We start from the raw sequence: 27477 nt of genomic DNA, 5'->3' as shown, positions 1-27477 counted from the left end.
AAAAATTCTATATATTATATATTTTTAATGGTTTTTAAAATTTTTATTTATTTTTTAGTTTATATTATTATTTGTTAATTTTTTCAATTCTATTCTATTTGTTTATATATTTTAAGTTTTCTATAAACTTTTTTTAAAAATTTTTACGAATCATCTATCATATTATTTTTTTTTTTGTCATGTAGGTTTTATCTTTTATTTGAAATGTTTTTTTTTCTGTTATATGAATTTTATTTTAATGATTTTAGTTTTTAAAAATTTAAAAATTATTATATAATTCTCAAATATAAGTTGTAACGTTACATTATCGGTTGTTGCTTAAAATTTCACCAATATATTATTTTTTATTAATTCTGATTATATAAGAAGAAATTATCTTAAGTGTATCTTTTTTATTTGCTTTACATTTTATATATAGTTGAAAGGAAATTATCTTCAGTATTGAGTCTTTAAACAATCTTGATTATATAAAAAGAAATTATCGGTTCTGTATATCGTATTTAACTATTTATATTTTATGAATTATAGTTTTATATTTAATATTTTAAGTTTAAATAGAAATAAAATAAAAATATTATATATTGACCACATTAATTTTTTAATTGTTCATATTGAGAAAAACAAGAATCCAAAATAAAATAAATGATGAGTTTTTTATAAATAATTTAGTTATTTAAGTTGATATAAGATATTATTAATCTTTTCAATATAAAGTCAATAATTAATTAATTTAAATTTAAAAAATATCGTCCAACACAATTTTTTTAAAAGATTTACTCTTTTTGAGAGAATACATACATCAACAAATATTTATAATTAAGTTTAACACATCATACATCAAATATCATACATCAACAAATCAAATACTCAAATACTATCTATTATGAATTTTTTTAATTATTAATAATTAAGTTTAACATATTAAATTTAAAATTTTTTAATCATTATTTTTTTTTAATTTTTACTTCTCAATAAAAATTCATTTCCTAATTATTTTCAATTTATGCCTATAAATTGCCTATGAGCTGAAAGTGGTGTCAATGGAGGAAAAAGTGAGACCTAGCTCTAGGCAGTTGGTGTGTACGATTCCACTGAATGGGTTCATAGAATGCGAAGTAGTCCGTCCAAAAGGTTATCCACGTTGCCAGGCTAAGCTCACTCCTTTCTTCGTAGAGGCAGGGACGTATGGGGATCAGTGGATGGCTGCAAGCAAGGTCTGTTTCAATTGTCTTCTTGTATGTGTCTTGCTCCGATTCTCAGTGCTTCATTAAAATGAAGTTAAGGAGTTTTACTCTATATACGGAACATTGATGTGATCAACTCCTAAAGCACCCTCTGATCGAGCTCTGCTTGCCCAATGCAACTGGTTTGGTTCAGCCTTTCAAGCTGGAATTTGACAAACTCATAAATAATAAAAAAACCTCTCCTAACTGTAAAATTTTTTCATTTAAGCTTTTATCTTTTACAACTTTTAATTATATTTTTAAATTTTAACTTATATTTAAATAAATTTTTAATTTTAATTATGAATTAATTTTTTCTATTTGCATGATTTAACGTGATCACGTAACCACTGATGTGATATTTTTTCTTTTTTATTTTTTTTCTCCCACCTCTCCTCAAATGTAGTTTTGAGAGGATGCTATGTAAGCCTTCCCATGTTCTTTTTTCTTTTCCTCTCTCTTACATCTACTCAAAATCCGATCCCCAGTTGTGGTTCACCGAATTTTGGAGACAATTGATCACGTCAATTACCTAAGTCATATATTATGTGAGCACAAAATGTCTACGAATGTAGATCCGATCGTGATAAATGAAAAGTTTAATCAAAAAAATAATTTTAGTTAAGGAAATTTTTTATTATTTAAGCTAAAAATAATACTGAGGAAGAATTATATTAGTATTAGTTATGGTATTATGTCAGGGCTTCTATTTGGCAATTTGTCACAGGAAATCAAGTCAGTGTAGTGTTGGAATTTTTTTTTCTTGGTCAGTATTGTTCAGCTTGTATCCTTGATAGATTGATGTCTCCTATCAATGTTATTTTGCTTGACTATTCAATAATATTTGCCCACCTGCCCTATGAAAACATTCATTTAGGAAACATAATGGTGATAAAAATTCGTTTTATGAGCAAAGAAAGTTTTGAGTGTTGGAGTTGTCTTCGAATATGATATTGAGATTAACCAGAGATGATCCCTTCCCCATATACTTCACCCCAGTGGCATCCTTCTAAGTCAATATAAGCACCATTTTTAAAAACCCATTCAACAGTTTTGCAAACATCACCAAGAAACAATTGACAATCAAACAGATTTGACGGGGCTGCTTCCACATTTGAACTCAAGCAATTTGAATCAAAGCTCTCCCGTCTATAAATCTTTAACCTGCCCCAGGTCTGGTTCTCTGCAACTTTCTGCGCAACAAAATGGCAAGAATGTCATCAGAAAGCAAGCTTTATGAAGCAGCAGAAGAAGGGAGTGTAACTACCTTCTTAGAATTAATTCAACAGGATCGACTGCTTCTGGATAGAGTGCTCGTTAATTATACCACTGAGACTCCTTTGCATGTAGCAGCAATGCTTGGGCATACAGATTTTGTGAAGGAGATTATACATAGGAAGCCAGAGTTTACCAGAGAATTAGATTCAAGGGGTTCATCAGCTCTTCACTTAGCTTCCGCAAAAGGGTATGTTGAAATAGTTAAAGCATTGCTATTCGTAAACCCTGACATATGCCTGGCTCGTGACATAGGAGAAAGAAATCCTCTTCACCTTGCAGCCATGAAGGGCCAGGTTGATGTTTTGAAGGAGCTAATCCATGCCAGACCACACGCAGCTCAGGTCACAGTGGCTTGGGGACTGAGCATATTGCACTTGTGCGTGAAGTATGGACAATTTGAGTGTCTGAAGCTATTGATTGAAGTGATGGATGATAATGAAATTGTGAGTGCGAAGGATGATTATGGCATGACTATCTTGCACCTAGCGGTAGCTTACAAACAAATTGAGGTATAGATCAACATAACGTATCAGGTCTAAGCCTTGTGTTCTATTTTTTGCCCTTTAATTGAGTTTAGCCAGTAATATTAAATTATAACTTAAATCATTTGGAAATGTTGCTATTAAGAATGTAGCGGAATAGGATTCTTTCTGTTTTACTGCTGCTGTTATTAATCATGTGTAGTACTAATAACAAATGTGCATGTGCAGACAGTAAAATTTTTGCTTTTCAATACTAGCGTCGAAGTAAATGCTCTAAATGCAAATGGTTTTACTGCTATGGACGTTCTTGCACAAAGTAACAGAGGCTTGAAAGACTTTGACATTGCTGAGTCTCTTCGAGATGCTGGAGCACTAAGAGCTGCAGAAATTTCATACACAGGGCCTAGAATTGGAGGATTGAGAACTAAGGCAACACCTCCAATTGCTCAGATTCCAGTCACACCACCATCCAAAGAATATGTGCAAAAGGCTACCAACAATGAAGATTGGCTTACCAGAAAGCGAGATGCATTGATGGTGGTGGCATCACTTAATGCAACAATGGCTTTTCAAGCTGCACTAACGCCTCCTGGTGGTCTCTGGCAAGATGACTTAACAGGGACTTCCCAAGGCAACAATGACACACAACCTCACGAGGCCGGAACTTCGATAATAGCAGATAAAAACCAGAGCTATTATTCTCAGTACCTTTCTTACAATACAACAAGTTTCATTGCATCGTTGAGCATAATCTTGTTGCTGATTACTGGTTTACCTTTCAAGCGAAGACTTTTTATGTGGATTTTGACAGTGATTGTGTGGATTGCAATCACATCCATGGCCCTTACATACAGAATTTCACTTCTTGTTTTTACACCAAAAGCGCAGGAGCTAAATGTCACTCAAGTGCTTGACTATGCTGTCAGGGTGTGGAGTGGGGTGATGGGTTTTCTTTTTCTGGGGCACTCCATTCGTCTCGCGGCAAGTTTGTTCAAGAAAGTAGAAAATGTTCTAGGGAAAAAGAGAAAACCGCCGCCACCACAAGTGTATCCACCATTAGCGCAAACGGATATTAGTGACTTCTAATCACCGTATTCTTCCTAGTATGTCTCAACTGATGAGCTAGAAGGTTCTAATGGCTTAATTTTATTAGATTTTCGATGTGTTTGAGTTGTATATATCTATTGTTAGACTTCTATTGAAACACATCAATTGTAGTAGTTTTTCATGCTATAAACATACAAGTCTACGAACCTCAAAATCATATCATATCTTTTGTAGCAATTCCGAAGAAAATTAGATTATCATTTCCCTTCACCAAGAAAAAACGAATCCCACAACTTTCCTACTCATCTCATCAGAATGCTTTGTGAGGCCACTCTATGCAATGTAGTTTTAGAGGAATCAAAGCAACCCTTTTTAACTGACGCCATGGGATCTAGCTAGCCATGCTTTCTGCACACTATATCCAAAGTGGCCTTCCCTTTGCTAAACCTCCACCCGAGGATTGTCAAAATGACTTAATCAAGCAGAATTAGTCCAGGGGATTATATGAGCCATGTCTACGAAATTTTCAATTATTAAATATCAACCTTAACGGTACGATAGTTTCTTCTTCCCTATACCTTAAATTGAACCACAAGTAAAGAAGGAAAAGCGATCACGTTGATTGAGTCCTGATTCTGGAACGAAACTTTGGTTAGTAGAAAGGGTATGCTTACCATCCTAACAAGTTTCAACTGATCCATAGAGAAATATCATCGAAGAAAGAGACTTTCGAATGACAAGAATTCTTTGGTGGATCAGAAGAAGGGAATGAAAAATGAATTCTGAGGTTTCCAGATGGCAATCCCTGTTTTCTTAGACCATACACACATATCTTAATTCTTGCTGAATTGAAGCTGCTTCCTCAAATCTTCCCTAGAAGTTTTCCCCTTCCCGATTGTCAATGCTTGTCGACGTTGAACGGGAAATTAACCATAACACGGTTTACCGTGAGATTACTACCATGTCAATACTACTACTCATATGGTCTTTGATTCAAAAGTATATCTAAAAAACTTTCTTTTTATATAATTCCATTTGATTAATCATAGTACATATATTTCATTAATGTTGGATGGAAAGTATTAAATTCCGATATTACTAATTGTACTTTTTGTTCCCATTATATATCCAAACACTCTCATACTTTTAGACCTAAAAAATTTATTTATTTAAAAATTGGCACCAATAATTAATACTTTGGGATTCTTGAAAAGATCAAAATTTTACTCTTTCAAAAAAATATTTAATATGGGTCAACGTTTTTAAAAAAAAAATTGAAATTTTGACCTGTCAAACTAAAATATTTTAGGAAATGAATTACTTTCCTTACGAAAGTAATTACTTGATTTCTAAGACTCATATAATTTGCTTTGTTTATAGCTTGTGAAAGCTGAACCTGGATTACTTTGCTCCCCTACATCATATTTTTTTATAATGTCAAGCCCTTGTATTCGATAATGGTATCTAAGTCAAAATCTATACATGCTAGTATAATGTTCTATGCTGTGATTTATTTTCCTTTTTTGGCTTAGTCAAATGAAATTTGTATTAAAATCACTAAAATTACAGTTTAGAGATCAACTCACAGATGGGGATCAAAATAAGGATATACAATCAAGGGACAAGCTTAGTACCATTAAACAAAAGATTCGCCTATTGGTGCCTAACACCGTAAGACAATGCAAAAGTCATAAGTAAATCACAATATTAACATAAAAACTAAAGGCAGCCGCTCAACCCAATAAAAGCATCAAAAGTTACTACCATACTGAGAACATTGTGTTTTTGTCAATTTCAAATTTTTCTAGAGAATTACTTGTCTCAAGGCCTCGTATCAGTGTTAGTCACTCATGATAATGCATTCTTGGCGTCATATTCAATAATCAACTTAAAACTTGCAAAGGAAGAGCGGGAGAAAAGACACAGTGTATGAAGAATGACCATAAACTCTGTAAAGTTGGAGTCTTGGATGCCAAGTAAGCCAAAGAAAACAACCACCACATAACCATTAAAGTTGTGTAGAACTCCACCACATCTTGCTTGGCCAGGTTCACCCCTTGCTGAGCCATCCACTATGCTGTGATTTGTGATGAATATTTCTACGTCTACATAGTCTACACGTTTACGTTATTAGTCATATTAATCACAATTGTTTTTTGGGTACTATCAAATTAAATTACAATCTCCTGTCCGAGATGATTAAATATGTATTCCCCATCCACTATTCCAAGTTTTTCTATGTTTAGAGTTTATTAAATTAGTCATTGTGATTTTGGTGAACGCATAGACTCTTACCAATTCATGCCAGGGAGTTTTAACCAATGAAACAGTTTGGTCTGAAGGACTTTTCCCCCCGTTAAATAGGAAGTCATTAGCTTAGCCTTTCTGTGGATCAAAATCGGGAAAATTAAGTAACATAATTAATGGAGAATGTAAAAGAAAGAATGAGAATGATACGTGAGGCAGCAATCAAAGGGAACGTGAATTCCTTGGATGAATTGCTTCATGAAGATCCACTTATTCTTGACAGGTTCATCGCTGGTTGTTTTACTGAGACGCCTTTGCACATTGCAGCAATGCTTGGACGCCTGGCATTTGCGAAGGCAATCCTGAGTCGGAAGCCTGAGCTGCCTAAAGAGTTGGATTTCGAAGGAGCATCTCCCCTTCACCTGGCAACAGCTAGTGGACATGTTGAGTTAGTAAAAGAGTTGTTATTGGTCAACCCTGAGATGTGCCTGGCTCAGAACCAGGATGCCAAGAACCCTCTTCATATTGCGGTGATCAAGGACCGAATCGAGGTCTTGAAAGAGTTGGTTCCAGCCAAACCTGAAGCTGCTCAAGTCCCAGCAGCAGAAGGTGAAACCATTTTGCATCTTTGTGTCAAACACTACCGCTTGGAAGCATTAAGGTTCCTGGTGGAGAATATAAGTACTAGTGACTTTGTAAATTCCGAGTATGACAATGGATTCACCGTACTCCATCTAGCGCTGGCCAAGAACCAACACGAGGTATAGTCTGATAGCACAAGATACTAGATTCCATTCGATATTAGTATAATCTAATTTTCAGCTATTTATGAAACTTGTTTCTTAAAAACAATAATATACATAGACATTCTTAATTTTTTATTATAATTACAAACAGGTATATTAATTTTAAAAATAAATAATTCATTCTAAACGTGTAAATGGTGTTAATATCTAAATATGAAATGTTTAAAATATTTTTTTTTTACTCTTTTATTTTCTCTCAGATCTATCGATGATACTCTTAACCTAATTTGACTGTAGAATGCAGATATGACTGGATCTCACCATGGAGAGCACGAAATCTGGCCGCACACCCCAGATCTCAAGCTCTCTTGGGAAGCACAGTGCTCCATAGGGAGCACTAGATCGGTGCTTCCCTGGGGAGCATGAACTGGAACACCAGGTCTTGTGCTCCCTTGATGTGCTCCATAGGAGACGCTATTAACCACGAGGTGGTCGAATTGAGAGTTTTTTTTTTTTTTGAAAAGAGAGAGAAAAAAAATAAAAAAGGAAAAATATAGTTTATATAATAGTAATTTTATAAATTAATGAAAGGTAAAATTATTTTAAAAATATTATCACATCATTAAACTAACAGAAATATTGACGTTTGACTAATTGTAAGATTTTAGTCTCCAGTGAAAATTTTTTTTGAGATAGATTATTTATTTCGAAAACTAATGAACCGCGTGTAAGTATAGTCAAAAGTTAAGGGTGTTAGTGTATTTTAGTGAAAAGGTAAAAGTTATAAAAACTAACAAAATTAAATAAAATAATAAAAATAATTTGCCAAAGATGTAGATAAAAAGTCCTTGTCAAAACAAACTCTTAAGAAGAAAAATCCAAATTTCCGTTTAGTACAACTTAATGCTAGATTATAATTTTAGTGCATGCTGAATTTCTAAAGGAAAGAAAAGAAAAATATCAATGTTTTAATGTGGATAACAATCTTCAATTTACTAAATTTTCTTGTCATTTAACCAAAGTTTTGCCTTGGCACATACTGATCGTGTAGCATAGAAATGTTGTACAGAGTATAAAGATTTGGATAACCAATACCAAAGTAGAACGTAATCCGCTGCTCACAAACTGCACAGCCCTAGCACAAGGCCGAAGAAATGCCAACAACGACATAGATATTCGGGGTTTCCTTCAACATGATGAAGCTGGAAGTGCAAGGTAAATTTGCTCGCCGGTGCAAGAACTGACAACCATAAGCACGAGGAGCTTGTCTTTAGACCCAAACCACCAAAGTTTGAGATCACAGTACTCCCTAGTCAAAATTCGTAGAAAGCATAAGCATAACATCTGGTTGGAAAAAAGGCGGACTGCATTGATGGTGGTAGCATCGATAATTGCAACCATGGCCTGCGAAACCCGGATTAACCCTCCAAAAGGTTTGTGGCCAGAGATTAACAAGGCAACATCGTTCGGGAAGACTTCGGAATTCCTGTCCTACAACACGACGGGGTTTTTGGCATCGCTCACTGTTATCCTCCTACTGATCGGAGGTCTACCTTTAAGGTCTAAATTCATCTTGTGGATCCTGACGGTGATCATCTGGGTAGCCATTGCATCCATGTTGTTGGCTTACACCCTTGGTTTATATATTCTCCTCGAACCTTATGGTTCTGATTATCCTAAAATACAGCTAGCTGTTACGACCTGGTTTTGGTACGCAGTGCTTGCCTTTCTTCTTTTGGGGCACGCTATTCGCCTTGCATTGAAGGTTGCAAGGTATACCAGAGAGTCATGCAGGAGAACGACAGATCATCTCCCTGTCTAGCACTATACTTAATTACTACCCAAGTTATGTATCAAGCCTGTTTTGGAGACATTAGGCCATCCAGATGACCTGTCTCATATTTTTAGCTTAACAGAAAAAAAGAATATTAACTGAGAATAAAGTGTAAATTTATTTCAATTTCCTGGTGAGCAATCTAAATAAAAACATCTGCTTCTTTTGGTTAACTCATTTCCAATCAATGTCTACTTTTGAAGCCCAAAAACTAACTAATTAAGCCGATCAATTAGCTTAAACAGGAAACACTCAAGACCCCAACTTCACTCAGTTAGAATTTATTCCAAAATCAATAACCTAAAATTTAATCCAAATTTCAAACTAAAGATGTGAAATTTACTTATTCAAAGGAAGAAAATTGTTTAACTGCTGGCTAGTCTAGATTCTATTATCCTTAAAATTCAAGGGAAGACCAAAGAGTTGGGAAAACTTTTTTCTTTCAAAGGAAATATATGACTATTGATTATTTATTATAGTACTTTCCAAGTGTGATTCAAGCTCGACTTCTAAATGTATCAAAATAAATTACAACATAAAAATCAATTGAAAATGTAGCTTAATATGGTATATTTTATTTTGGATCTCGGAATTGGAAACTAAAAAATATTAAAAAATGATTTCAAGATGTGTATATAAATTTTTTTTTAATGATTGATTACATTTTACATTGATGAAATGCACCCGAGCATTTGGCTCATTAATTGGTGCATTATCTAATTGTTTAAAGAGCAAGGTTCGAATTCTCCTTCCTCCAATTATAAAAAAAAATATTTTACATTGATGAAATCAATCCATTAAGTAATTACCAAAGTATGATAAGATTATTAAATTCTTATAGAGTTTTTCGATAGCAAAATAGTATAGAAACAATCTAAAAAAATTTGAAAATGATAAGGAGATTGTTTCACTCTTTTCTTGTTTTTTTTTTTTCATACATATTCAAGTAACTAAAAAGTTTTATTTATAGATAAAGATATCTCTATTCAACTGAGGCAATTGTCCGTTTTCAATCGACTCAATCATCCATTTTCTTTTGTTTCTAACATTACAAGTATTTGAACAAATTTAATTATTTAAATAAATATAATTCTTGAATAATCATAATTATTTAAAAGGATTGTCTATTTTTTCTTTTGTTTTCAACAATATAATTATTTGAACAAAGTTAATTGTTTAAAGAAACATAATTCTTAAACAATTATAATTGTTCAAAAGATATTTTTTTTCTTTTCATTCTTTCATTATTGAAAATGATCAACACCTTGTAAATGTAATTTATTGAAAATAATGAACAACTTGTAAATGTAATTTCAATAAAGATTGCTAAGAAATAATAAAGCAATTCTAGATCCCTGGTGGAGTTGAACCCAAATCTTTCAAGTCCAAGATGGAGGCTGCAGCGAGGATTATGAGAAAATAAATAAATAAATTTGGCAAAACCCTCCTCCTTGGCAATATCAATTCAAAGGTCACCAGTCAATATGTCGTTTGTCCGAAGTCGTGTCCTCCTCCCCCACCATAGGCACTACCTTTTCTCTTTTGTTAGAACAGTGTCAAGACTCGAGAACAAGAAAAGGGAAGGAGCTGCGCAGATTTTTTACATCGGTTTGATAGATAATAATGAGACTAGTGAGCTTGTTGGATGAGGAAAAAGAAGTAGAGAAATTAAGAGAGAAGGCAAAAGTGAAAAGGCTCAATGAAGCAGCCCTGAAAGGATCTGTTGCCTCACTCCTTGAGCTGATCCAAGAGGACCCTAATATCCTTAACAAGGCCAACTCATCTCTTTCAGACACACCTTTACAAGTAGCAGCTCTTCTGGGTCACTCAGCTTTTGCCAAACAACTACTGACTCAAAAGCCAGAGCTTGCAACCGACTCAAACTCCCATGGTTCTTCACCTCTTCACGTGGCAGCAGCAAAAGGGTACGTGGAAATAGTGAAAGAATTGCTGTTGGTGAACCCTGACATGTGTTTGGTAAAGGATCGTGATGGGAGGACTCCCCTGCATCTTGCTGCCATCAAGGGTCGAATTGAGGTGTTGACCGAGTTGGTCCGAGTCAGACCGGAGGCGACTCGGGTGTTGACTGGTGGAGGGGAGAGCGCACTCCACTTGTCTGTGAAGAATAACCATTTTGGAGCATTAAAGGTTGTGGTTGAATCTGTGGGAAAAGATGATCAATTTGCGAATTGGAGAGATTCTGAAGGGAGCTCTGTCCTGCATCTAGCTGTGGCCAAGAAACAGTTAGAGGTATGTTTTCCCACTTATGTTTTTCCATTTAAGAACAGTGTGATAATATAAGGTAACAACATCACTCAAATTGATTTAGTATGTTGAATTTATAGGGAAAATACAAAAAAAATTGAATTTTAGAAGTTTCGATTAAGGTTTTAATTGATTCAGAAGTTCAATCAGGTCTAGTTGTGTTAACATAAACCTCAGCAAGTTTAGTTTCCCTTGGGCTTTGGCGTGAGTAGTTACTTATGTTTAGGGTGAATTATGCCATCTCACCTAAAAGCAATTGTAAATTGTTGTTAAGGTGGTTTTCTTCTGGAGTCATTTCACTCTGGTTTGAATCTCCTTAGCTGTCATTGTTAGTTAACCCTCTTCTGTCTTCAGGCCCCTGACTACTCTAATTTCCATTTCAGCCATTGCTCTAAGGTAAATTCTAGTGCAGGTTAACTTCCTTCTGCATAATTTCTCTAATTCAAAAGATTTAAAAAAAAAAAAAAAAGACTGGAACTTGGCAATTATTAGAGATCACATTTCATGCCAACTCCAATTGCCTCTTCTCACTATCAAGTATCACCTTGTTTCTGTTTATGCCTGCACTGTACTAATTTCTATATGTTCCTCTATGCTCTTCTGTATGCCCTTTTGCAACCCTTGAGTTAATTAAGGTTCAGAAGCTTATAATCAACAATTCATGAGTATCTTAACTGTACATGCCTCGACAGTTTGATTAAACATGTATCCCTACATTCAGGTTAAACTGCCATGCTATTTTCTCAGGAATCATTGGGTGGCTGATTTTCTTTTTTATGGTACTAGTCTAGGAGACACCCTGCTAACCTATGAATAACTAGGAAGAAAGAACATTTTAGGGTTAGTATCTAATCTCTAAGAACTATGAAAATTTTGCAGATGATAAAATATTTACTCACTAATACCAAGACGGAAGTGAATGGTCGAAATGCAAATGGCTTCACCGCCCTGGACCTTTTATTACATAGTCAAAGGGATTTAAGGGACATGGAAATTAAAGAATGCCTACAGAAAGCTGGAGCTTTAAGAATGACTAAAGCGCACTCCATTGCAAATAATCAGGAGATTGAGGAAGTTCTGCCCCCAATACAGGCACAACCATTAATTCCTAAGGAAACCAATTCCAAACCGGTGGTTGAGAAACATAAGCATACTGATTGGTTGGGAAGAAAAAGAAGTGCATTAATGGTTGTTGCATCGCTGCTTGCAACTGTGGCCTTTCAGGCATCGTTGTCTCCACCTGGCGGTGTATGGTCAGATGACTATTTGGTTGATTCTGATGGCAACCCTGCAGAGAATCCACACAAAGCAGGCTTGTCAGTAATGGCCTATTATGATCCACGAAAATATGAGGCGTTCATGATATTGAACACAATCGCCTTCCTTGCATCATTGAGCGTAATTTTGTTACTCATCAGTGGACTACCTATGAAACGGCGCAGGTTCATGTGGATTCAGATGGTGACCATGTGGCTAGCAATCTCAGCGTTTACTTCTACCTATTTCGTTGCATTGATGCAAATAACACCAGGACAAGTGAGAACTACGCTGTTCCATGTGAGCAGAATTTCATTGATGATATGGCTGGTGATGATGGGACTCGTGTTTGTAGGTAATATCACTCGGATGACCTTATGGTTGCTTAGAAAATACGGTTACATCAAGGAAAAGGAGAAAGAGTTTTCACTTTATGTAGAGGAAGAAGAGAATGATGAGTGAGGACCTGTGAGAATAAATATGTGAAATTTGGGAAGGTTAGCTTCAATTAAATATCATCAAATCTTCATTTACAAATATTGAAAACCCAAGTGGAAAGACGATTCAATCAGCATTCAAGATTCTCTCTGATGTAGATAGAATTTCAGTAAATTTGCTGTCATTGTATGAACATTGTTATTATTATTATCAGGGTCCGTTTTTGGATCAGAAAATATGTAATTCTAAAAGATGAAAAGCCTAAGTTATCCAGCTTTGATTGTTCATTCTCAGTAGTATGGTGAAAATTTAAAGTTATTACAGATTTTGAGACTTACAGTTTTGGAATCAGAGTGAGGTCTCAGAATGGATAATTGAGCGATTGAAGGCGCAAGGAATTGTTCATCAAGTTGGACAAATAGTTTCCGCTGACAAAAATGGTATCAGAATGAACAATAAGAAATTAATAATCCATGTCCATATAAGGACTGAAAAGAGTAGCCAAAGAAGCAGGAGGCAAGAGCAGGACATACAAGGCAAAAACCAAAACAAACAGACCAAACTATACATTAACAGGATCATTTGAAATATTGGCAAAGAGCATTCAAACTGTCCTGCCAGATGGCGGCAATACTCCTCAAAAGTCTGTTGTTACTTGCTCTCTAGGTGAAGTAAATAAACAGCACACCAAGCTAGCGTTAAGCACCAGAGCAATGACAGACTTCCCTTTTCATCCTTGATCGGCCCATTGGAACAGTGTGTTTTGGTCTTGGACCGGCCTTTGAACTCCAGAGAATAGCAACACCCCTTGCCAGATTTGGGAAAAAAAATTGCATAAGATTCGACCAACGAATTTCGTTCCGTGAATTTGATGGTGACGGGCTGGGATGGACCACAGCTTTGCCAAGGTCGGCCCTACAATGGAGATCTCTTCAAAGCCCAGATACAAATGAAACAATCCTGCTAGTATGGCCCGGATCTGTGGGCCTGAAGGAGCAAATGCAGCCAAGATCCATAATCTTTATCTTACCTTGCAAAACGGGCCCTGCAATTATTACTCACGACCCAAAATAAAGACTTAAAAAATAGATAGAAAATTACAGAACTTTCGTTTCTCTTCTTCAGATTTCTAGACAGAACATTACAGAGCCCCCATTACCGAACTTTCCCTCTGTACTGTTTGATCTCTAGAACTCTCGCCTATCTTGCTCATCTCCTATATATTCAACTCACTCTGCACCTTTCAAATCACTCTTTAATCTACCTAAAAATTCCTGCATTACATATCAAAGCTCTTTCCTTCTTCCCTTATAGCCCTTGAATTCTGTTTCCATCATCTACATTTCTATAACTTGAATCATGGATTTGAGGAACTTTGGATTCGATTCTCCCCTCTTAACAATCCTGGAAGACATACTCGACATCCCAGAGGAGCACGAGAAGTCCCGGAACAACCCATCTCGAGCCTACGTTCGAGATGCTAAGGCCATGGCAGCCACTCCAGCTGACGTGATAGACTACCCGACATCCTACGTATTCATTGTCGACATGCCTGGCATAAATCCGAGTGAAATCAAGGTACAGGTGGAAAATGACAACGTTCTCGTGGTGAGTGGGGAGCGAAAGCGTGAGAAAGAGAAAGATGAGAAAGATGGGGTCAAGTACGTAAGGATGGAAAGGAGGGTTGGCAAGTTCTTGCGGAAGTTCGCATTGCCTGATAATGCGAATATGGATAAGATATCAGCAGCCTGTCAGGATGGCGTTTTGAGAGTGACCGTGGAGAAACTGCCTCCACCTGAACCTGAAAAGCCTAAGACCATTGAGGTTAAAGTTGCATGAGATGACAGCTATATATGTATGGTTGTGTCAGGTTTAATTTGTGACAAGATGAGTGTGTTTCTTTGAGTATGGCTTTGGTTGTGTAAGGTTTGAAGATTATGAATATATATATAAAATAAAAATTGAAGTTTGTTTTTTTTGTTTTTATCCCATTGTTGATTTGTTTCTTTGTTTTCTTTTCTTTTCTTTCCTCTGTTCTTTATTGGACCCATTGATGATGAAATACAGGATATTTGTTGCATATCCTAAGGATCAAAAGGGGCCGATTACTGTACTTGTTAACTGCGAATAAGAAATCTGTTTTCTGGTTTTAAAAACAGAGGAAAGAGAGCACATGGGCGGACTTGTTTCATTCATTTCACGCTTAGCTGACAATGTACAATGATCTCCGTTACAGCAAGTAAAAATCCCCGAACGATGTCCACTTTTTATCAAGAAATCGCAGTTTCAAATTTGTTCTTGCCCGAGTTGTGAGAAGTTGTATGGCATCAACCTTGCAAACTAACAACCAAATGGCTTAAGAAGTTAAGAAAGATTATGAGCTATGACCCAGTAATAATTAGTCAAATTGAAACTTCATAAACTAGCAGAACTTTGAATCCTGACACCTTATGAATTAAGGCATATCCCAATCGTGTTAGAGATTAGTCTTCATAAATAAACCAAACAGCAATAGTTGATGTCCACTAATCTATAATTATCAATATTATTAGCAGATGTTGAGGTTATGATGGGAGACCTGGTGCCAATATAATAGCAATAGATAGGTGGAGAACCAACCATCTGCTGGGAGATTTTCTGATTAAAACAACTGGAAAAAAAAATACAGAATGAAGAGAGAAAACCGGAGTATATTTTGGCTTGTATTAGTCTTGACTTAAAACTGGTGGATTGCTTTTTATTTGTAGGCAGCATTGCAAAGATTTTTAATAGCTTTTCTCAAGTAGACTTGAAGGAATCTGAATGTAAGTTTCTATTTTTATATATTTCAAAGGTCAAAAACAGAAGATTACTGGATTAAAAAGCAATAATCATATGCCTTAAATAAATGTTGGACCTGCACAGGCCTGAAATATGGAATCACCAAATGCTACTGCTTTGGAGTTAATGCCTAAGCCAATATGCAGGATTCTAGCCCAAATAGCCAATATGCAGGATTCTAGCCCAAATAGCTCGTCTTTGGTTTGAAATTTCAAGTTTTTAACTAAAAGCCTGAAACTCTTTGCTCAGCTCCAGGCTTGCTGCTATGTTTCTGTTTGTTGTCTAGAGAACTAATTTCCTCTTTAAATTCTTCGCTGATATCTAGAGCCCATCTGTCATTCATAGTAATAGCTAGCAGTGAGCATAGAATGACGATGTGAGCATTCTGCAATCTAATGGCCTAGATTCTATAACCCTTGACTGAACCCTATTGTATTCGTTGAACATCCCCACAGTGGCCACGTCTCCTGAAGACCTACGCCACGTGGATTCTAAACATCCCAGTCGACAACCACGTATCCGGCGCAAAGACAACAATCACCGAATGCTTTAGACTCGCTGCCAAATTAACAACTCAATTCATCTCTCCAAAACGAACAGCCCAATCCTTCCGTGGACGTGTATCTTAAAAGCCTTGTTCATGCAAGCGTACCTTTTCTCCGTAAACCAATTTACACGCAAACTCATTTGTCTGTCACCGCAGCAGTGATGGCTAATTGTTTCTCTAGCTAGAAATCAACCCAAGGAGTTGTCCTCTACCGTTCTAGAACACCATCACAAGAAGAAGCCTCCTTAAAAGACCAATTCCTTACATCTCTTTTTCTACCTGAAAGAAAGAAAAGAAGCCAGCAGAGAGAAGATGGATTGGAGAGTCATGGGTTTTGATCCATCCGTCATTGACACCCTCCATGAGCTCCTGGACTTCCCTGACGATGCCGACAAGTCCCAACCTCATCCCTCTCGCGCCTACATCCGGGACGCGAAAGCAATGGCGGCGACACCAGCAGACGTGAAAGACTGCCCCAACGCATACGTGGTTGTGATTGACATGCCAGGGCTAAAACAAGACCAATTGAAGGTCCAAGTTGAAGAGGGCAACTTCCTGGTGGTGAGTGGAGAGAGGAAGAGGGAGAAGGAGAAGGATCAGGGCGTGAAGTTCATAAAGATGGAGAGGAGGCTGGGCAAGTATCTGAAGAAGTTTCAGCTCCCAGAAAATGCTGATACTGAAAAGATATCAGCTTCGTATCAAGACGGGGTCTTGACCGTAACTGTGGAGAAGAAGCCACCACCAGAGCCCAAGAAACCGAGGACCGTTGAAGTGCAAGTGAGTTGAGAGGTCAAAGGCTATGCTGCAGCCTGACACCATAGTTGAGGTTAAAATAAGGGCAGCTTGAGACTGCTCACTTTTGCTTTGGTGAGGTGTAAGAGAGCGTTGTTGTGAGTTTATCGTTTCGTGTTGCCTTTATTTTTTATTTTGTGTTTTTCGTGTCAGGACTCTAGAGAGAGCTTTGGAGGAGCGGACTGGTTCTGTTCTTTTAATCCTGCTCTTTGAATGTCTATGTAAACAGTGAAAAGTATACGTGTACGAAAATATGTTTGAATCATTCTGTGCACAAAAAACGTTCTTGAGATCTATCCAAGGAATAGGATCCTCTTGAGTCTTGTTGTAAATAAAATCTCCCAATTTAGAAGAGACAAGCCCAAGGGGGCAGCAGCCCAACCTTTTTACTTCTCTGAAGGGCAATGGGCAGCAATAGCCCAAACTATTTTAAATACTAATATTATCTACAATGTTTCGAATTAAAGCTGCTTTTATTTTGGAAAAATAACGAGACTCATCTTTGCCTAATTCCAGGACAAAAGTCAATGAAAACGAAGCCCATCTAGCCCAAAAGAGAATTCTAGACCTTCCAAAACGTACTGGAAAGCGGAAACCATTCGAGAAAGAATGTAATACAAGCTTCTGGAAATCTCCCGACATTTTCCTCCAGAAACTTCCTACCCAACCTTATAAATTCGCAAAACCATCCACACTGCCTACCCAAGACATTGAGTAAATTCGCATCCGAAAAGCCAAAACAAAATCCTAACAATCCCAGCCAAGATTCCTGCGGCGAAGAAGAGGAGAATGGATTTCAGAATCATGGGTTTGGATTCTCCATTGATCCACACTCTCCAGCACATAATGGACCTCCCCGACGACATGGAGAAGACCACTAACGTACCATCAAGGACCTACGTGCGTGATGCCAAGGCCATGGCAGCGACCCCAGCGGACATCAAAGAGTACCCCAACTCTTATGTGTTCATCGTCGACATGCCGGGGCTGAAATCAGGGGACATCAAGGTTCAAGTGGAGGACGACAATGTGCTGTTGATCAGCGGAGAGAGGAAGCGAGAGGAAGAGAAAGAAGGAGCCAAGTACGTGAGAATGGAGAGGCGGGTCGGCAAGCTCATGAGGAAGTTTGTGCTGCCCGAGAATGCTAATGCTGATGCTATCTCTGCACTGTGTCAAGATGGGGTTTTGACTGTCACTGTGGAGAAATTGCCACCGCCTGAGCCCAAGAAACCTAAGACCATTGAGGTGAAGATTGCTTGAGAGAGTTTTAGTTGGGGAAGGTTTTATGGACCATGGTTATGGCCTATGAGGCTTTAAATAATTTGGGTTTATCAGTAGTTCTGTGTTTCCTGTGGTGGCTTCTGAGTTCTGAGTGTGTTTTCTGTTTGGTAGTTCCGCTCCTGTTGAATGTTGGGTTATGATGAAATACATATGTTTTTAATATTTTTCTTGTATGTTTTCTGTTCTCCTACTTAATATGCAATGCCATATATTGTCAGTAGTAAATTTTTAGTTGTCAATGATGAATGAATGAATGTTTTCATGTCTTATTGAATGTGAAATGAAGTTCGAATAGAGTTTTTGCGATTCAAGAAAATGAAACAATGGCTGCAAAATCATATCTTACCTACAACCTTTGAGAGTTGAGCTTGGGGAGGTTTTATAATTAATGGGGTTTAGAGTAGTTTCAGTGAGTTCTCTGTTTTAAGTCTCAGAGGTTGGTGTTGTTATCATCAGAGGTTAATGTTGGAGTCTGTTTGATAGCAATGGCCGTCTAATGCGAATGTTACTGAAAATGAAGGAATATTCTAAACGTTATTCTTTTTATATCTTATCTTATTTTAATCGTATGAATACTCAGTTAACAATGATCAATGGAATTGTTCATGCCTTACATAGTCCAAAAATTAGTCAAAGAGAGTTTATGCTATTCAAAAGGGAAAAAGGAGAGAATCCAAGCCATTTAGAAACTCTAAAATAATGAGAAAACAACTTTGGAAAACACAGAATTAAGCACGTTTTCTCTTAATAAAGATATTAAGTGGAAAATAATTTTTTATTAAAGCCCTAATTACGGCGTATTTTTCTGGTCAATCCTCAAATTTGGTCTACAATATAACCACATCTTAAACATCCCACCAAACAGAGTTGGCACCTTGTTCTTGTTCAGACGTCTCTTCCTTTTACTAAGCTGAGAAGAATCAGGTCTATCAGGCTTCAACACGGTTCTATCTTTCCTGACGAACAGGGCAATGAAAAAGCCTTCTTTGTCCTCAACTAGGTCAGTCCGGAGCAAATGTTCAGCTACATGGCAATAATGCAGCGAGGATTTAACTCATGAATTCATTCGAGATCAACAAGGATATTATCGGAACAAAATACTTACAGCCTTCAAACACTGGAAGACCGCGACGATTCCACTGGGGAAATGGAGTTGCTAGTTGGAAACCATGGGATGCAGCAAGTGGTAAAATAGACTTGACAACATCTTCATTTTCAATTTGGTGGATGGAACACGTGCTGTAAACAACTCTCTCAACCTGTGGAACTGTAGTAGAAAATATCAAAAACTTATATCCAACTGTTTTCAAAACTTGGAAAGTAAACAAACACAGGAAGGAAAAAAAAAAAAAAAAACACTTAACAGCATAGTGCATGTGCTAGAGCCTTCTTTTGAAAGGAGGCCAGCTTGTTCAGTCTCTCTTCTTCATCGGTATTTGCTACTTGACCTGCATAATTTTGATATGGAGATAAGAGAGAAAAAATGGAACAACTCTGGGCAGAGTTATAATCAATGAGCAGCATATAATTCATCTTCTTTATGATTGGAAATATCAAATTTTAATGACTGCAAATCCAGAAGGATACATGAAGTGGAAGATAATGTCGTATGACAGTGTAAACAGAAATATACATAGCAATACACAATGAGAAAATTACATCATCTATACATACTGTTTTCCCGTAATTTTAATACTTGGAAAGGTAATTAGGTAATAGCTCTAGGGTTTGCCACGATACCGAAATTCAAAAATAAAATGAAGAGACTATTAACATTAAAAGACTTAAGAAAATCCAGACTCTTACATACTACAAAGATGTATAAAATTACTAACAGATATAAGAATCAGCAAGTTACCTGCAGCATAAGATGGGAGCAAATGGTCCAATCTCTCAGCAACAGTACCAGATCCGGAGCAGGAAGGATCCAAAAGAATAGCACAGACCTGCAATGTTAAATTTGCTTGAGAGTGCAAAGAATAAACAAAACCATAAAGTCAAAAGAAATCTAGAGAAGGTCAATTTGAAGTTTCCAACCAAGGAACACAACTTGCACACACTTACAGGATGAGATGCTTAGGCTTTAATTGAAAGCCCAACTGGCTATAGTTTAAAGTAAAGTGCAAACATCTGTGTCTTTAGAAAAAGGCATGTAAAACCTACAGAATATTAACTACTGCCAGGACATAAAGCAGATCATGCTTACCTTTGAGTAGAGAGGATCTTTTGGGTCTAAGCTTAGAAAATCGCCATGTAGAACTTCAACATCTACAACCCAGTTAAGAATGGGAAACGACCACAAAGGTCTTCATACAGCAACTATGAGAATGATCACAAACTATGCTAGTAGATGACAACAAATGAAAATGGAAAATCACAAAAATGAGGATAGAATGTCAAAAAATGCTTTACAAACAGAGCAGCTTCCAAGTCATATATTGCAGGCCATTCCACGGTAGCAACCAGGGTTAAAGAGAATAAGTATTAGTACTTAAGTAGATAAATCTAAAAGATCAAACAATATCTGTAAGGATACTGTGTGCACCAGATAGTCTGACAGTGTCTTCTAAACGTTTTATCCTTTCCTTATTCAGTTCACAGGCTATAACCCTTCCTTTCCCTCTCATAAGAGCAGCAAGATGGACAGTTTTGTTCCCTGGAGCTGCACATGCATCAAGAACCTTCACAGAAAATTGGAATTAAGCAAACTATAAACAACTGCCAACATAAAATTCAAGCACAAACCTTATGAACATCTACCATATAACCAAAATAGAGAAGGATAATTTTAAACAAAGACAAATGTAAGAGAAGGATGACTGTATATACAAGGAACAATATAAAAAGAATAGATAAAGTAGCAATTTTGTCTAGCAAAAACACTAAATAAACAAGTAATATGCAATGAGCATAACTCACCTCCCATCCTGGTTCAGGACCCAGAGCTGCTGCCACCATAGAACTCGCTTTCCCCTATATGATTGCAAATTTGAATCAAACAAAAAAACCAAAAAAATGAGAAACTGCTCTCAGTGCATAGTCACAGTAATTTTCCAACAGTAGACAACTATAATGCTCACTTATTCATTAATTTATTAAACACTTACTTGCATAAGCACACTTCCATTCATGACCAAAGGATGATCATGAAGATCACATTTTGGTGGGAGCTTTAACAAGTCAGGTACCAGGTCATCTTTCTGCACCTATTAAAAGAAAAGAAAGATTGTAACAAAATAAAACACATCAATAACTGGCCTCAAAAGTAGATGCACACTACAAATAGTAGCAAAGTATGTAAAAACATAAGAAAGAATAAAGCAGAGGTTACTACAAAGGCAAACATGAACTGTAGAAATACCAAAAATAAGATAACCTAACAAGCAGCAATGAGTTAGTTTCATCAGAGATTGACTCTGGTTAATGGCATGTTGCATTTACTTCTCTCATTACTTCATCGTACCTATGAAAACATTCAAAATAATCCAATATACCCCACTAAGGGCCTCAAAAGTAGATGCGGGCTAGAGATAGCAGCAAAGTATGTAAAAACATAAGAAAGAATAAAGAAAAGGTTACTACTGAGGCAAACATGAACTGTAGAAATACCAAAAATAAGATAATCTAACAAGTGGCAATGAGTTAGTTTCATCAGAGATTGACTCTGGTTAATGGCATGTTGCACTTACTTCACTCATATTACTTCATTGTACCTATGAAAACATTCAAAATAATTCAATATACCCCACTAAGGTTTAGCTTTAGCATAGTTTTCAGAAAGTACCATGTATTGTTTCCCTAATTCAATTAAGGCAGAATCAACACCCATTTTAAGCGTGTTCACCCGAACATAGCGGGGCTTTGAAACATCTGCAATAGACAAATAAGCTGTACATCAAGGAATGATTTCAAAAGCAACAGAATGATGCACTTGGATGTAAGAAAACATCTTGACGCATACCAGGAGTCTGATAAAGATATATCAAGTCTTCAATGCGCTTCACTTTTTTCCTCACTAAAAGCCGAGCTAAAACAGACTGAAGAGAAACTTTCCTCTGTACTAGAAATTTCTCCGCATCACCAACAAATGAAATTTCCTAGAAATCAGAATTTATACCACAAGATTACCACACATGTGTAACAACAAATATACAGAACCTTGGGAAACATAGCACATTAAAGTATACACCATTTAGCAAACAATTGCCAAACTATTACTTAAAAGAAATTGGTCCAACTCCTCAGCATAACTCACTTATTCACATTAACTGAGTGATACAATATTAGAAATTCAGGACTTCAGCAGAAACAAAGCTAACCAATACCATATTCACTTATTTGCATTCAAAATAAAGCTTTTCTTAGAAGGCAGAAGATTCTGTAAGCCTGAACACAAAGCATCATCATCTGACATAGAACGGCTTAATTATCACTAAATTTATTATGTTTTAAGAGACTAGAACTCCTGCTTTCTCCTACTATGGAACCATTAGAATTGAAGAATTTGCTCATGTTTCAGAGAAGGTTCATGCATTGCCCCGAATGTGGCCAATATGACGAGAGCAAATGTAAAATGTGAAATATGTGAAGCTAATGAAGATACAAAAATATTACCTGACCAAAAAGAATATCATATGTGATTATGTAAACCAATTCCTCTTGCCTCTGCAACATCACAATAATAATCACCATTATCAAACACTTCTACTAAGCGGCAGTTACCTACCACTTACCACCATTCCAGTTAAAAGTTTACAAGCAAGGGACGGTAAAAAAAAATTCATTTCTATTGTTTTCCTCAAAACTCATAAATTTTTTTACCTTCCATCTACTATTCAAAACGTTAGCAGCCTCCAACACATCCTTAATTATAGGAAGATCTGAATAAAAATCAAGCCCCAAAATGAAAAATAAACAATGAATTAGCTGTAATATTTTAAAGATGCAAAAAATAGAGCACTTCATTGAACAGAAGCATTGATGGAAATAGAGAGAAGGACAAACTTAACTTACGTTTGAGGGTTTGACAAACGAGAGCGAAAGTAGCCTTCTTGTTCTTAACAGAAGGGCTATAAACGAGGGACTTTATGGAGCCGACGGCTCGTCGACGAGCGTCTCCTTGGAGAACGGACCGTAGTACCTTCGCCGCCTCCCTCCTGGCGAAGTATGCTGACCTCTCGGCACTCCTCATCCGAGGCTTCTTGGGTTTCTCGGTGGCCCCGGACGGTTGCTTCGCCTTGAAACGTGCCATTGTTGCTAGAGAGTGGGAAGGAGGGAGGAGAGAAACCTGAACTCTACCCCTACAACTTGCATTGGAACGCACCGTTTTGCTTAGAAGACTAGAGGTGTACACGCGCCGTTCTTCCATTGGGCCTAGGAAATACATTTGCAGCCCAAGATTGGCCCAAAATATTACTTTATTATTTAAATAAAATGTTTATTTGATTTTATTCGAAATATATATATTTTGGAATGGCTATTTTAAATATATGTAACCTAAATAGAATTTTAAATCATAAATATTTTTAAATATCATAATATTAATAAAAAAATAATAAAATTTTATTCTAATATCAAAAGTTTAAACTCTCAAATTGGTTAGATTTATGCTCAAATTAAGTTCAATCCTTTTAACACTTTTAACGTAAAAAATAATTTAATGTTGTAATAATTAAGACTTGGCTTTAACATTGTAGTACTAAAAAAGTTTTTTTATTTTAATTTAGATATAATATCTAAAAAAAAATTTAGATTATTTAAAAAAATTAACTAAATTTTTATTTTTTATTACGTTTAATTAAATTTTTATAATTTTATTTTAAATCAAATAAACTTTTATAACTAATAGTTGACACACTAATATTAATTAATATGTCACGTGGTGCTGATATGACATGTTAATATTTTATGATGGAGGATGATACGGTATATTAATGTAGCATAATGATATAGTCACATGACATTTTTCGCTATCTACATCAGTATCATATAACATAAAAATGACTAGTGACGTTTTAATTAGTAATTGTTAATCACGAAAGTTTATTTGACTCAAAATAAAAAAATACAAAAACTTAATTAAAAGTAATAGAATAATAAAATTTATTTAATTTTTTTAAAATAGTTTAAAAATATTTTAAAGTATTATATCTTTTAATTTCATATTCACCAATTTTCTTAGTCAAGAATAAAAATTAAAAGATTACTTTCCCCGCTTTCCAATAGGATGGAAAGTGACTCGAAAAGTTGTACTATTTGATGTAACATGTACCGTGCATCAATGGTTTTTTTATTTGATTTTAAAACGAAACACCGTTTACATGCTACCTACATATGAAATNTTTTACCTAAAATAAGCTATATATATATATATACATGACTCCATAAGAAGGGGACCGTGTATTATGTTGCGTTAACTAAACTTATCAAAACGAGAAATGAATTGATGAAAGCAACGTATGAATAAGCCAATTCCATATGAGCCAATTCTCATAATTAAATAGTCCTGTCAAATCACACAGAATTATGTATGAGCTTCCTTGTGGTATAAAGATGATATTGTTGTCTTTATCTTCATTTCACCATCTCAATGCCCTATCTCCGGAGTCTGCAGTCTGGCTTCCAGGAACGAGGTATGGTTGAAAACAATGGAGTATTTTGGGGTGATTGGACACTAAAGGCAAACTATGCCAAAGATGGTTGTTGACTACACCTTTTTCGATCAGGAGGTCATTTTAAAAATTGGTTTTACGACAGCTGACGCTAAACAAATAAATAAATAGGGAGTGATCAAGCCAATCAGTTGGTCAGAACCCAGGGAAACTTAGGAAAGCTTACACTGACAATGGAAGTTGCATGTGTAACTTCGGGGTGTGGTCAAGTAGCCTGCCCTTATGGTGAACAACAGGGATAGGTAGTCTTTGTTAATGACCAAGATGATAATTGACCGGCTTTGCCTTCTGTTAAGTAAAAATTAATTAGGTCATCGGGAGCAATGGTTTAGAGTTCGTTTGTGGCGACTATGTCGTTCCTTTTGATTGGTTGTCTGCTGTATTGCATGCAATCAGTCAAGACAAACTGGTCTTAGGTGTCCTTTCACACTATAATTCTCTTTTGAACGATCAAGTCTTTGGTCATCTTATAATTCACACATATAGCCAATCGCCTTCAGTCTTCTGGGCGCTAAATATAGCTGCAAAATCCAGCTGCTCCTGATGGAATTTAGCAACTTTCTTCCTTTTCTTGGGTGGGGGAGGAGCAAGCTACATGTAGAGCTCAGAATAATCTTATCATCTTCAAGTCACAATCACTTTTGACTTGTCTTCTCTCACACCGTTGTGAAGGGGGTTGGTCTAAGCACGAGACTGGAAGCTAAATTCACACAAACAAATGCAGGAAGTCTTCCTCTCAAGTCATCCTTTGGGAGGCCCCCACTTCCATATAACTTCTTGAAGGTACGTACCTGGGCCCCAAATATCTCAATTCTTAGGCATTCAGCATTAACATTGAAGCTTCCTGCAATATCACAGGAAGGTCATGGCGAAGCCACCTTGCTGATAAAGCCATATAGGAATAATATATGTATACCATTATCGAAAACTGTTAGACATTAGTCCTTTGTTTTCGATATCTAGATGTCTACTGTCAATTTTAAACCGCCAGACTCACCAGAAAGTGATCATGCCAATCAATCCAATTTTGAGTTCCCTGACGATTACTTCACTTTTGACAGTTGGCTGGAGGATTGTCCTGAAGCAATCAGCTCAGGGACAACTGAGAATCCTGTTAATCAAGCCAATGAAGTTAATGATTCTGCTGGTGCTAGCAGCCTCCTTCAAGGACCAGCTGGTAACAGTAGGAAAATTCATTACCTACATCTTAAGTTCCTATATTAGTCTGTTGTCACTGAGAATCATCCTTCTTCCTTGTTTTACTTGTGTTAACAGGAGAAAGTGAAACTATCAGGGAGAGGAGGGAATTCAAAGAAAGATATGCATTCAGGACCAAGTCAGAGGTTGAGATACTTGATGATGGGTACAGATGGAGGAAATATGGGAAGAAGATGGTGAAGAACAGCCCAAACCCAAGGTATTTCCTATGCTTGTATGCTTTTAATCTTTCAACTCAGAGGTTTCATTATATTAGTTAACTACGATTAATCATTGCGGCATGTAATAATTTTCTACAAAGGCTGCAATTAAGCCAGCTAAGATCAGATATATTCCGATTATTCAAATTCGTTGGGAGTTTTGGACATAGCAGTTTTCTTAGATGATAACTACTGTTGACCAATACTCTCATGAATCAAAGCCAAACTAATTTAAAAGATCTTCGTATCGTCCATTAACAAAATAAATAGAAGATGAAATACTGCTAGATTCTATATAATAATAGTGCTGCCAGAGTACCTGTTTAACGTATGATTTTGAGACTGTAGCACCAAGTCGTAGGAGACCAACTTAAACTCTCAGAAGTTCATTTCTTATTATTTGATTAACAGGAACTATTATAGATGTTCTGTTGAAGGGTGCACCGTGAAGAAAAGAGTTGAAAGAGACAGAGAGGATCCAAGTTATGTAGTTACAACTTATGAGGGGATCCATAATCACCAAAGCGCTTCTTGAACCAGTGGTTTTCTCAGGTTCCATCGAGTTCTTTGACAGTTAATATCCTACAGCCAGTACTCCTGCAGAAGGCCTACATATGCATCGATCACATGATCCTCAGCATGATACTCAATTCATGTATGGTTAAGAAAACTAAAGATCTCAGGATCGGAATACATGGGGTTTGGCCACCTTTATTTCTTTCTATTGCTTTATTATGTATAATTTGTTGGCTGGCAGAACCCTGAGTTTCACTCCCCGTTTTCAACTGATAGATTTTAATTATAAGCTGATAGCATTGGTGACTTTGACAGAAGGATGCCTGTTACGTGTTAACCGCACAAAGCAAGATTAGTGAACACAAATACCAATTTGTTCAGGATTGGTAGACGTTGCTAGGAGACAGAAAATCAAGCTTGGAGACGGTAAAATCTTACATGAGATTCTTTTGAACTGTTTGATTCGATTGGTGACGTTCTTTTTTTTTTCTTTTTTGGCCAAAAAAGATTGGAAATTTTGTTGCAAATCAATCACTTTAAGTCCATATCAGTAACGCAGCCTCCATACGAGATTCTGAAAACTCTAGTTGTACTAGGAAACTAGAAAACAAATCA

General features: G+C 36.3%; 8 protein-coding genes across 8 annotated transcripts; 7 read left to right on the top strand and 1 right to left on the bottom strand.

Moving 5' to 3' along the window:
- On the top strand, positions 2429–4069 carry LOC108663208 (ankyrin repeat-containing protein At3g12360-like). Its single transcript, XM_018126771.1, has 2 exons — positions 2429–3010; positions 3212–4069. Exons 1-2 carry the CDS (start codon positions 2429–2431, stop codon positions 4067–4069), a joined length of 1440 nt encoding a protein of 479 aa, XP_017982260.1.
- On the top strand, positions 6454–8845 carry LOC18588116 (ankyrin repeat-containing protein At3g12360). Its single transcript, XM_018126770.1, has 4 exons — positions 6454–7038; positions 7321–7428; positions 8075–8238; positions 8383–8845. The coding sequence occupies exons 1-4, from the start codon at positions 6454–6456 to the stop codon at positions 8843–8845; spliced, it is 1320 nt and encodes a 439-aa protein (XP_017982259.1).
- Positions 10321–13104, top strand: LOC18588115 (ankyrin repeat-containing protein At3g12360). The gene is made up of 2 exons (XM_007012312.2): positions 10321–11107; positions 12002–13104. Exons 1-2 carry the CDS (start codon positions 10481–10483, stop codon positions 12839–12841), a joined length of 1467 nt encoding a protein of 488 aa, XP_007012374.2. The 5' UTR covers positions 10321–10480; the 3' UTR covers positions 12842–13104.
- Positions 13992–14803, top strand: LOC18588114 (17.6 kDa class II heat shock protein). The gene has a single exon (XM_007012311.2). The coding sequence runs from the start codon at positions 14177–14179 to the stop codon at positions 14654–14656; it is 480 nt and encodes a 159-aa protein (XP_007012373.2). The 5' UTR covers positions 13992–14176; the 3' UTR covers positions 14657–14803.
- Positions 16214–17266, top strand: LOC18588113 (17.1 kDa class II heat shock protein). Its single transcript, XM_007012310.2, has one exon. It carries the CDS (start codon positions 16497–16499, stop codon positions 16968–16970), a length of 474 nt encoding a protein of 157 aa, XP_007012372.2. The 5' UTR covers positions 16214–16496; the 3' UTR covers positions 16971–17266.
- Positions 17473–18524, top strand: LOC18588112 (17.9 kDa class II heat shock protein). The gene has a single exon (XM_007012309.2). The coding sequence runs from the start codon at positions 17766–17768 to the stop codon at positions 18234–18236; it is 471 nt and encodes a 156-aa protein (XP_007012371.2). The 5' UTR covers positions 17473–17765; the 3' UTR covers positions 18237–18524.
- On the bottom strand, positions 18986–23560 carry LOC18588111 (probable 28S rRNA (cytosine-C(5))-methyltransferase). Its single transcript, XM_018128044.1, has 13 exons — positions 23271–23560; positions 23079–23137; positions 22872–22922; positions 22219–22354; positions 22042–22127; positions 21365–21463; positions 21177–21230; positions 20794–20938; positions 20464–20525; positions 20116–20203; positions 19622–19705; positions 19363–19524; positions 18986–19280 (listed from the first exon to the last, which is right to left on the bottom strand). Exons 1-13 carry the CDS (start codon positions 23506–23508, stop codon positions 19048–19050), a joined length of 1497 nt encoding a protein of 498 aa, XP_017983533.1. The 5' UTR covers positions 23509–23560; the 3' UTR covers positions 18986–19047.
- Positions 25745–27407, top strand: LOC18588110 (probable WRKY transcription factor 50). The gene is made up of 3 exons (XM_007012307.2): positions 25745–26105; positions 26204–26345; positions 26758–27407. Exons 1-3 carry the CDS (start codon positions 25892–25894, stop codon positions 26879–26881), a joined length of 480 nt encoding a protein of 159 aa, XP_007012369.1. The 5' UTR covers positions 25745–25891; the 3' UTR covers positions 26882–27407.

Source organism: Theobroma cacao, chromosome 9, assembly GCF_000208745.1.
Source record: "Theobroma cacao cultivar B97-61/B2 chromosome 9, Criollo_cocoa_genome_V2, whole genome shotgun sequence".
Lineage (NCBI taxonomy): Eukaryota > Viridiplantae > Streptophyta > Magnoliopsida > Malvales > Malvaceae > Theobroma > Theobroma cacao.
Note: the sequence above shows the minus strand (reverse complement) of the source record. Positions and strands in the feature narration are given on the sequence as shown.

Bases quoted from the DNA above. Each gene is read 5' to 3' on its own strand.
- LOC108663208 (XM_018126771.1), top strand. From the start codon at position 2,429: ATGGCAAGAATGTCATCAGAAAGCAAGCTTTATGAAGCAGCAGAAGAA. The intron at 3,011-3,211 runs GTATAGATCAAC...GTGCATGTGCAG, and splicing joins TAGCTTACAAACAAATTGAG to ACAGTAAAATTTTTGCTTTT.
- LOC18588114 (XM_007012311.2), top strand. From the start codon at position 14,177: ATGGATTTGAGGAACTTTGGATTCGATTCTCCCCTCTTAACAATCCTG.
- LOC18588116 (XM_018126770.1), top strand. From the start codon at position 6,454: ATGGAGAATGTAAAAGAAAGAATGAGAATGATACGTGAGGCAGCAATC. The intron at 7,039-7,320 runs GTATAGTCTGAT...ATTTGACTGTAG, and splicing joins TGGCCAAGAACCAACACGAG to AATGCAGATATGACTGGATC. The intron at 8,239-8,382 runs GTAAATTTGCTC...GTTGGAAAAAAG, and splicing joins GATGAAGCTGGAAGTGCAAG to GCGGACTGCATTGATGGTGG.
- LOC18588113 (XM_007012310.2), top strand. From the start codon at position 16,497: ATGGATTGGAGAGTCATGGGTTTTGATCCATCCGTCATTGACACCCTC.
- LOC18588111 (XM_018128044.1), bottom strand. From the start codon at position 23,508: ATGGCACGTTTCAAGGCGAAGCAACCGTCCGGGGCCACCGAGAAACCC. The intron at 22,355-22,871 runs GTAATATTTTTG...TCTGATTTCTAG, and splicing joins ATGATATTCTTTTTGGTCAG to GAAATTTCATTTGTTGGTGA. The intron at 20,204-20,463 runs GTAAGCATGATC...TTAACATTGCAG, and splicing joins AAGATCCTCTCTACTCAAAG to GTCTGTGCTATTCTTTTGGA.
- LOC18588115 (XM_007012312.2), top strand. From the start codon at position 10,481: ATGAGACTAGTGAGCTTGTTGGATGAGGAAAAAGAAGTAGAGAAATTA. The intron at 11,108-12,001 runs GTATGTTTTCCC...AAAATTTTGCAG, and splicing joins TGGCCAAGAAACAGTTAGAG to ATGATAAAATATTTACTCAC.
- LOC18588112 (XM_007012309.2), top strand. From the start codon at position 17,766: ATGGATTTCAGAATCATGGGTTTGGATTCTCCATTGATCCACACTCTC.
- LOC18588110 (XM_007012307.2), top strand. From the start codon at position 25,892: ATGTCTACTGTCAATTTTAAACCGCCAGACTCACCAGAAAGTGATCAT. The intron at 26,106-26,203 runs GTAACAGTAGGA...TTGTGTTAACAG, and splicing joins CCTCCTTCAAGGACCAGCTG to GAGAAAGTGAAACTATCAGG. The intron at 26,346-26,757 runs GTATTTCCTATG...TTTGATTAACAG, and splicing joins AAGAACAGCCCAAACCCAAG to GAACTATTATAGATGTTCTG.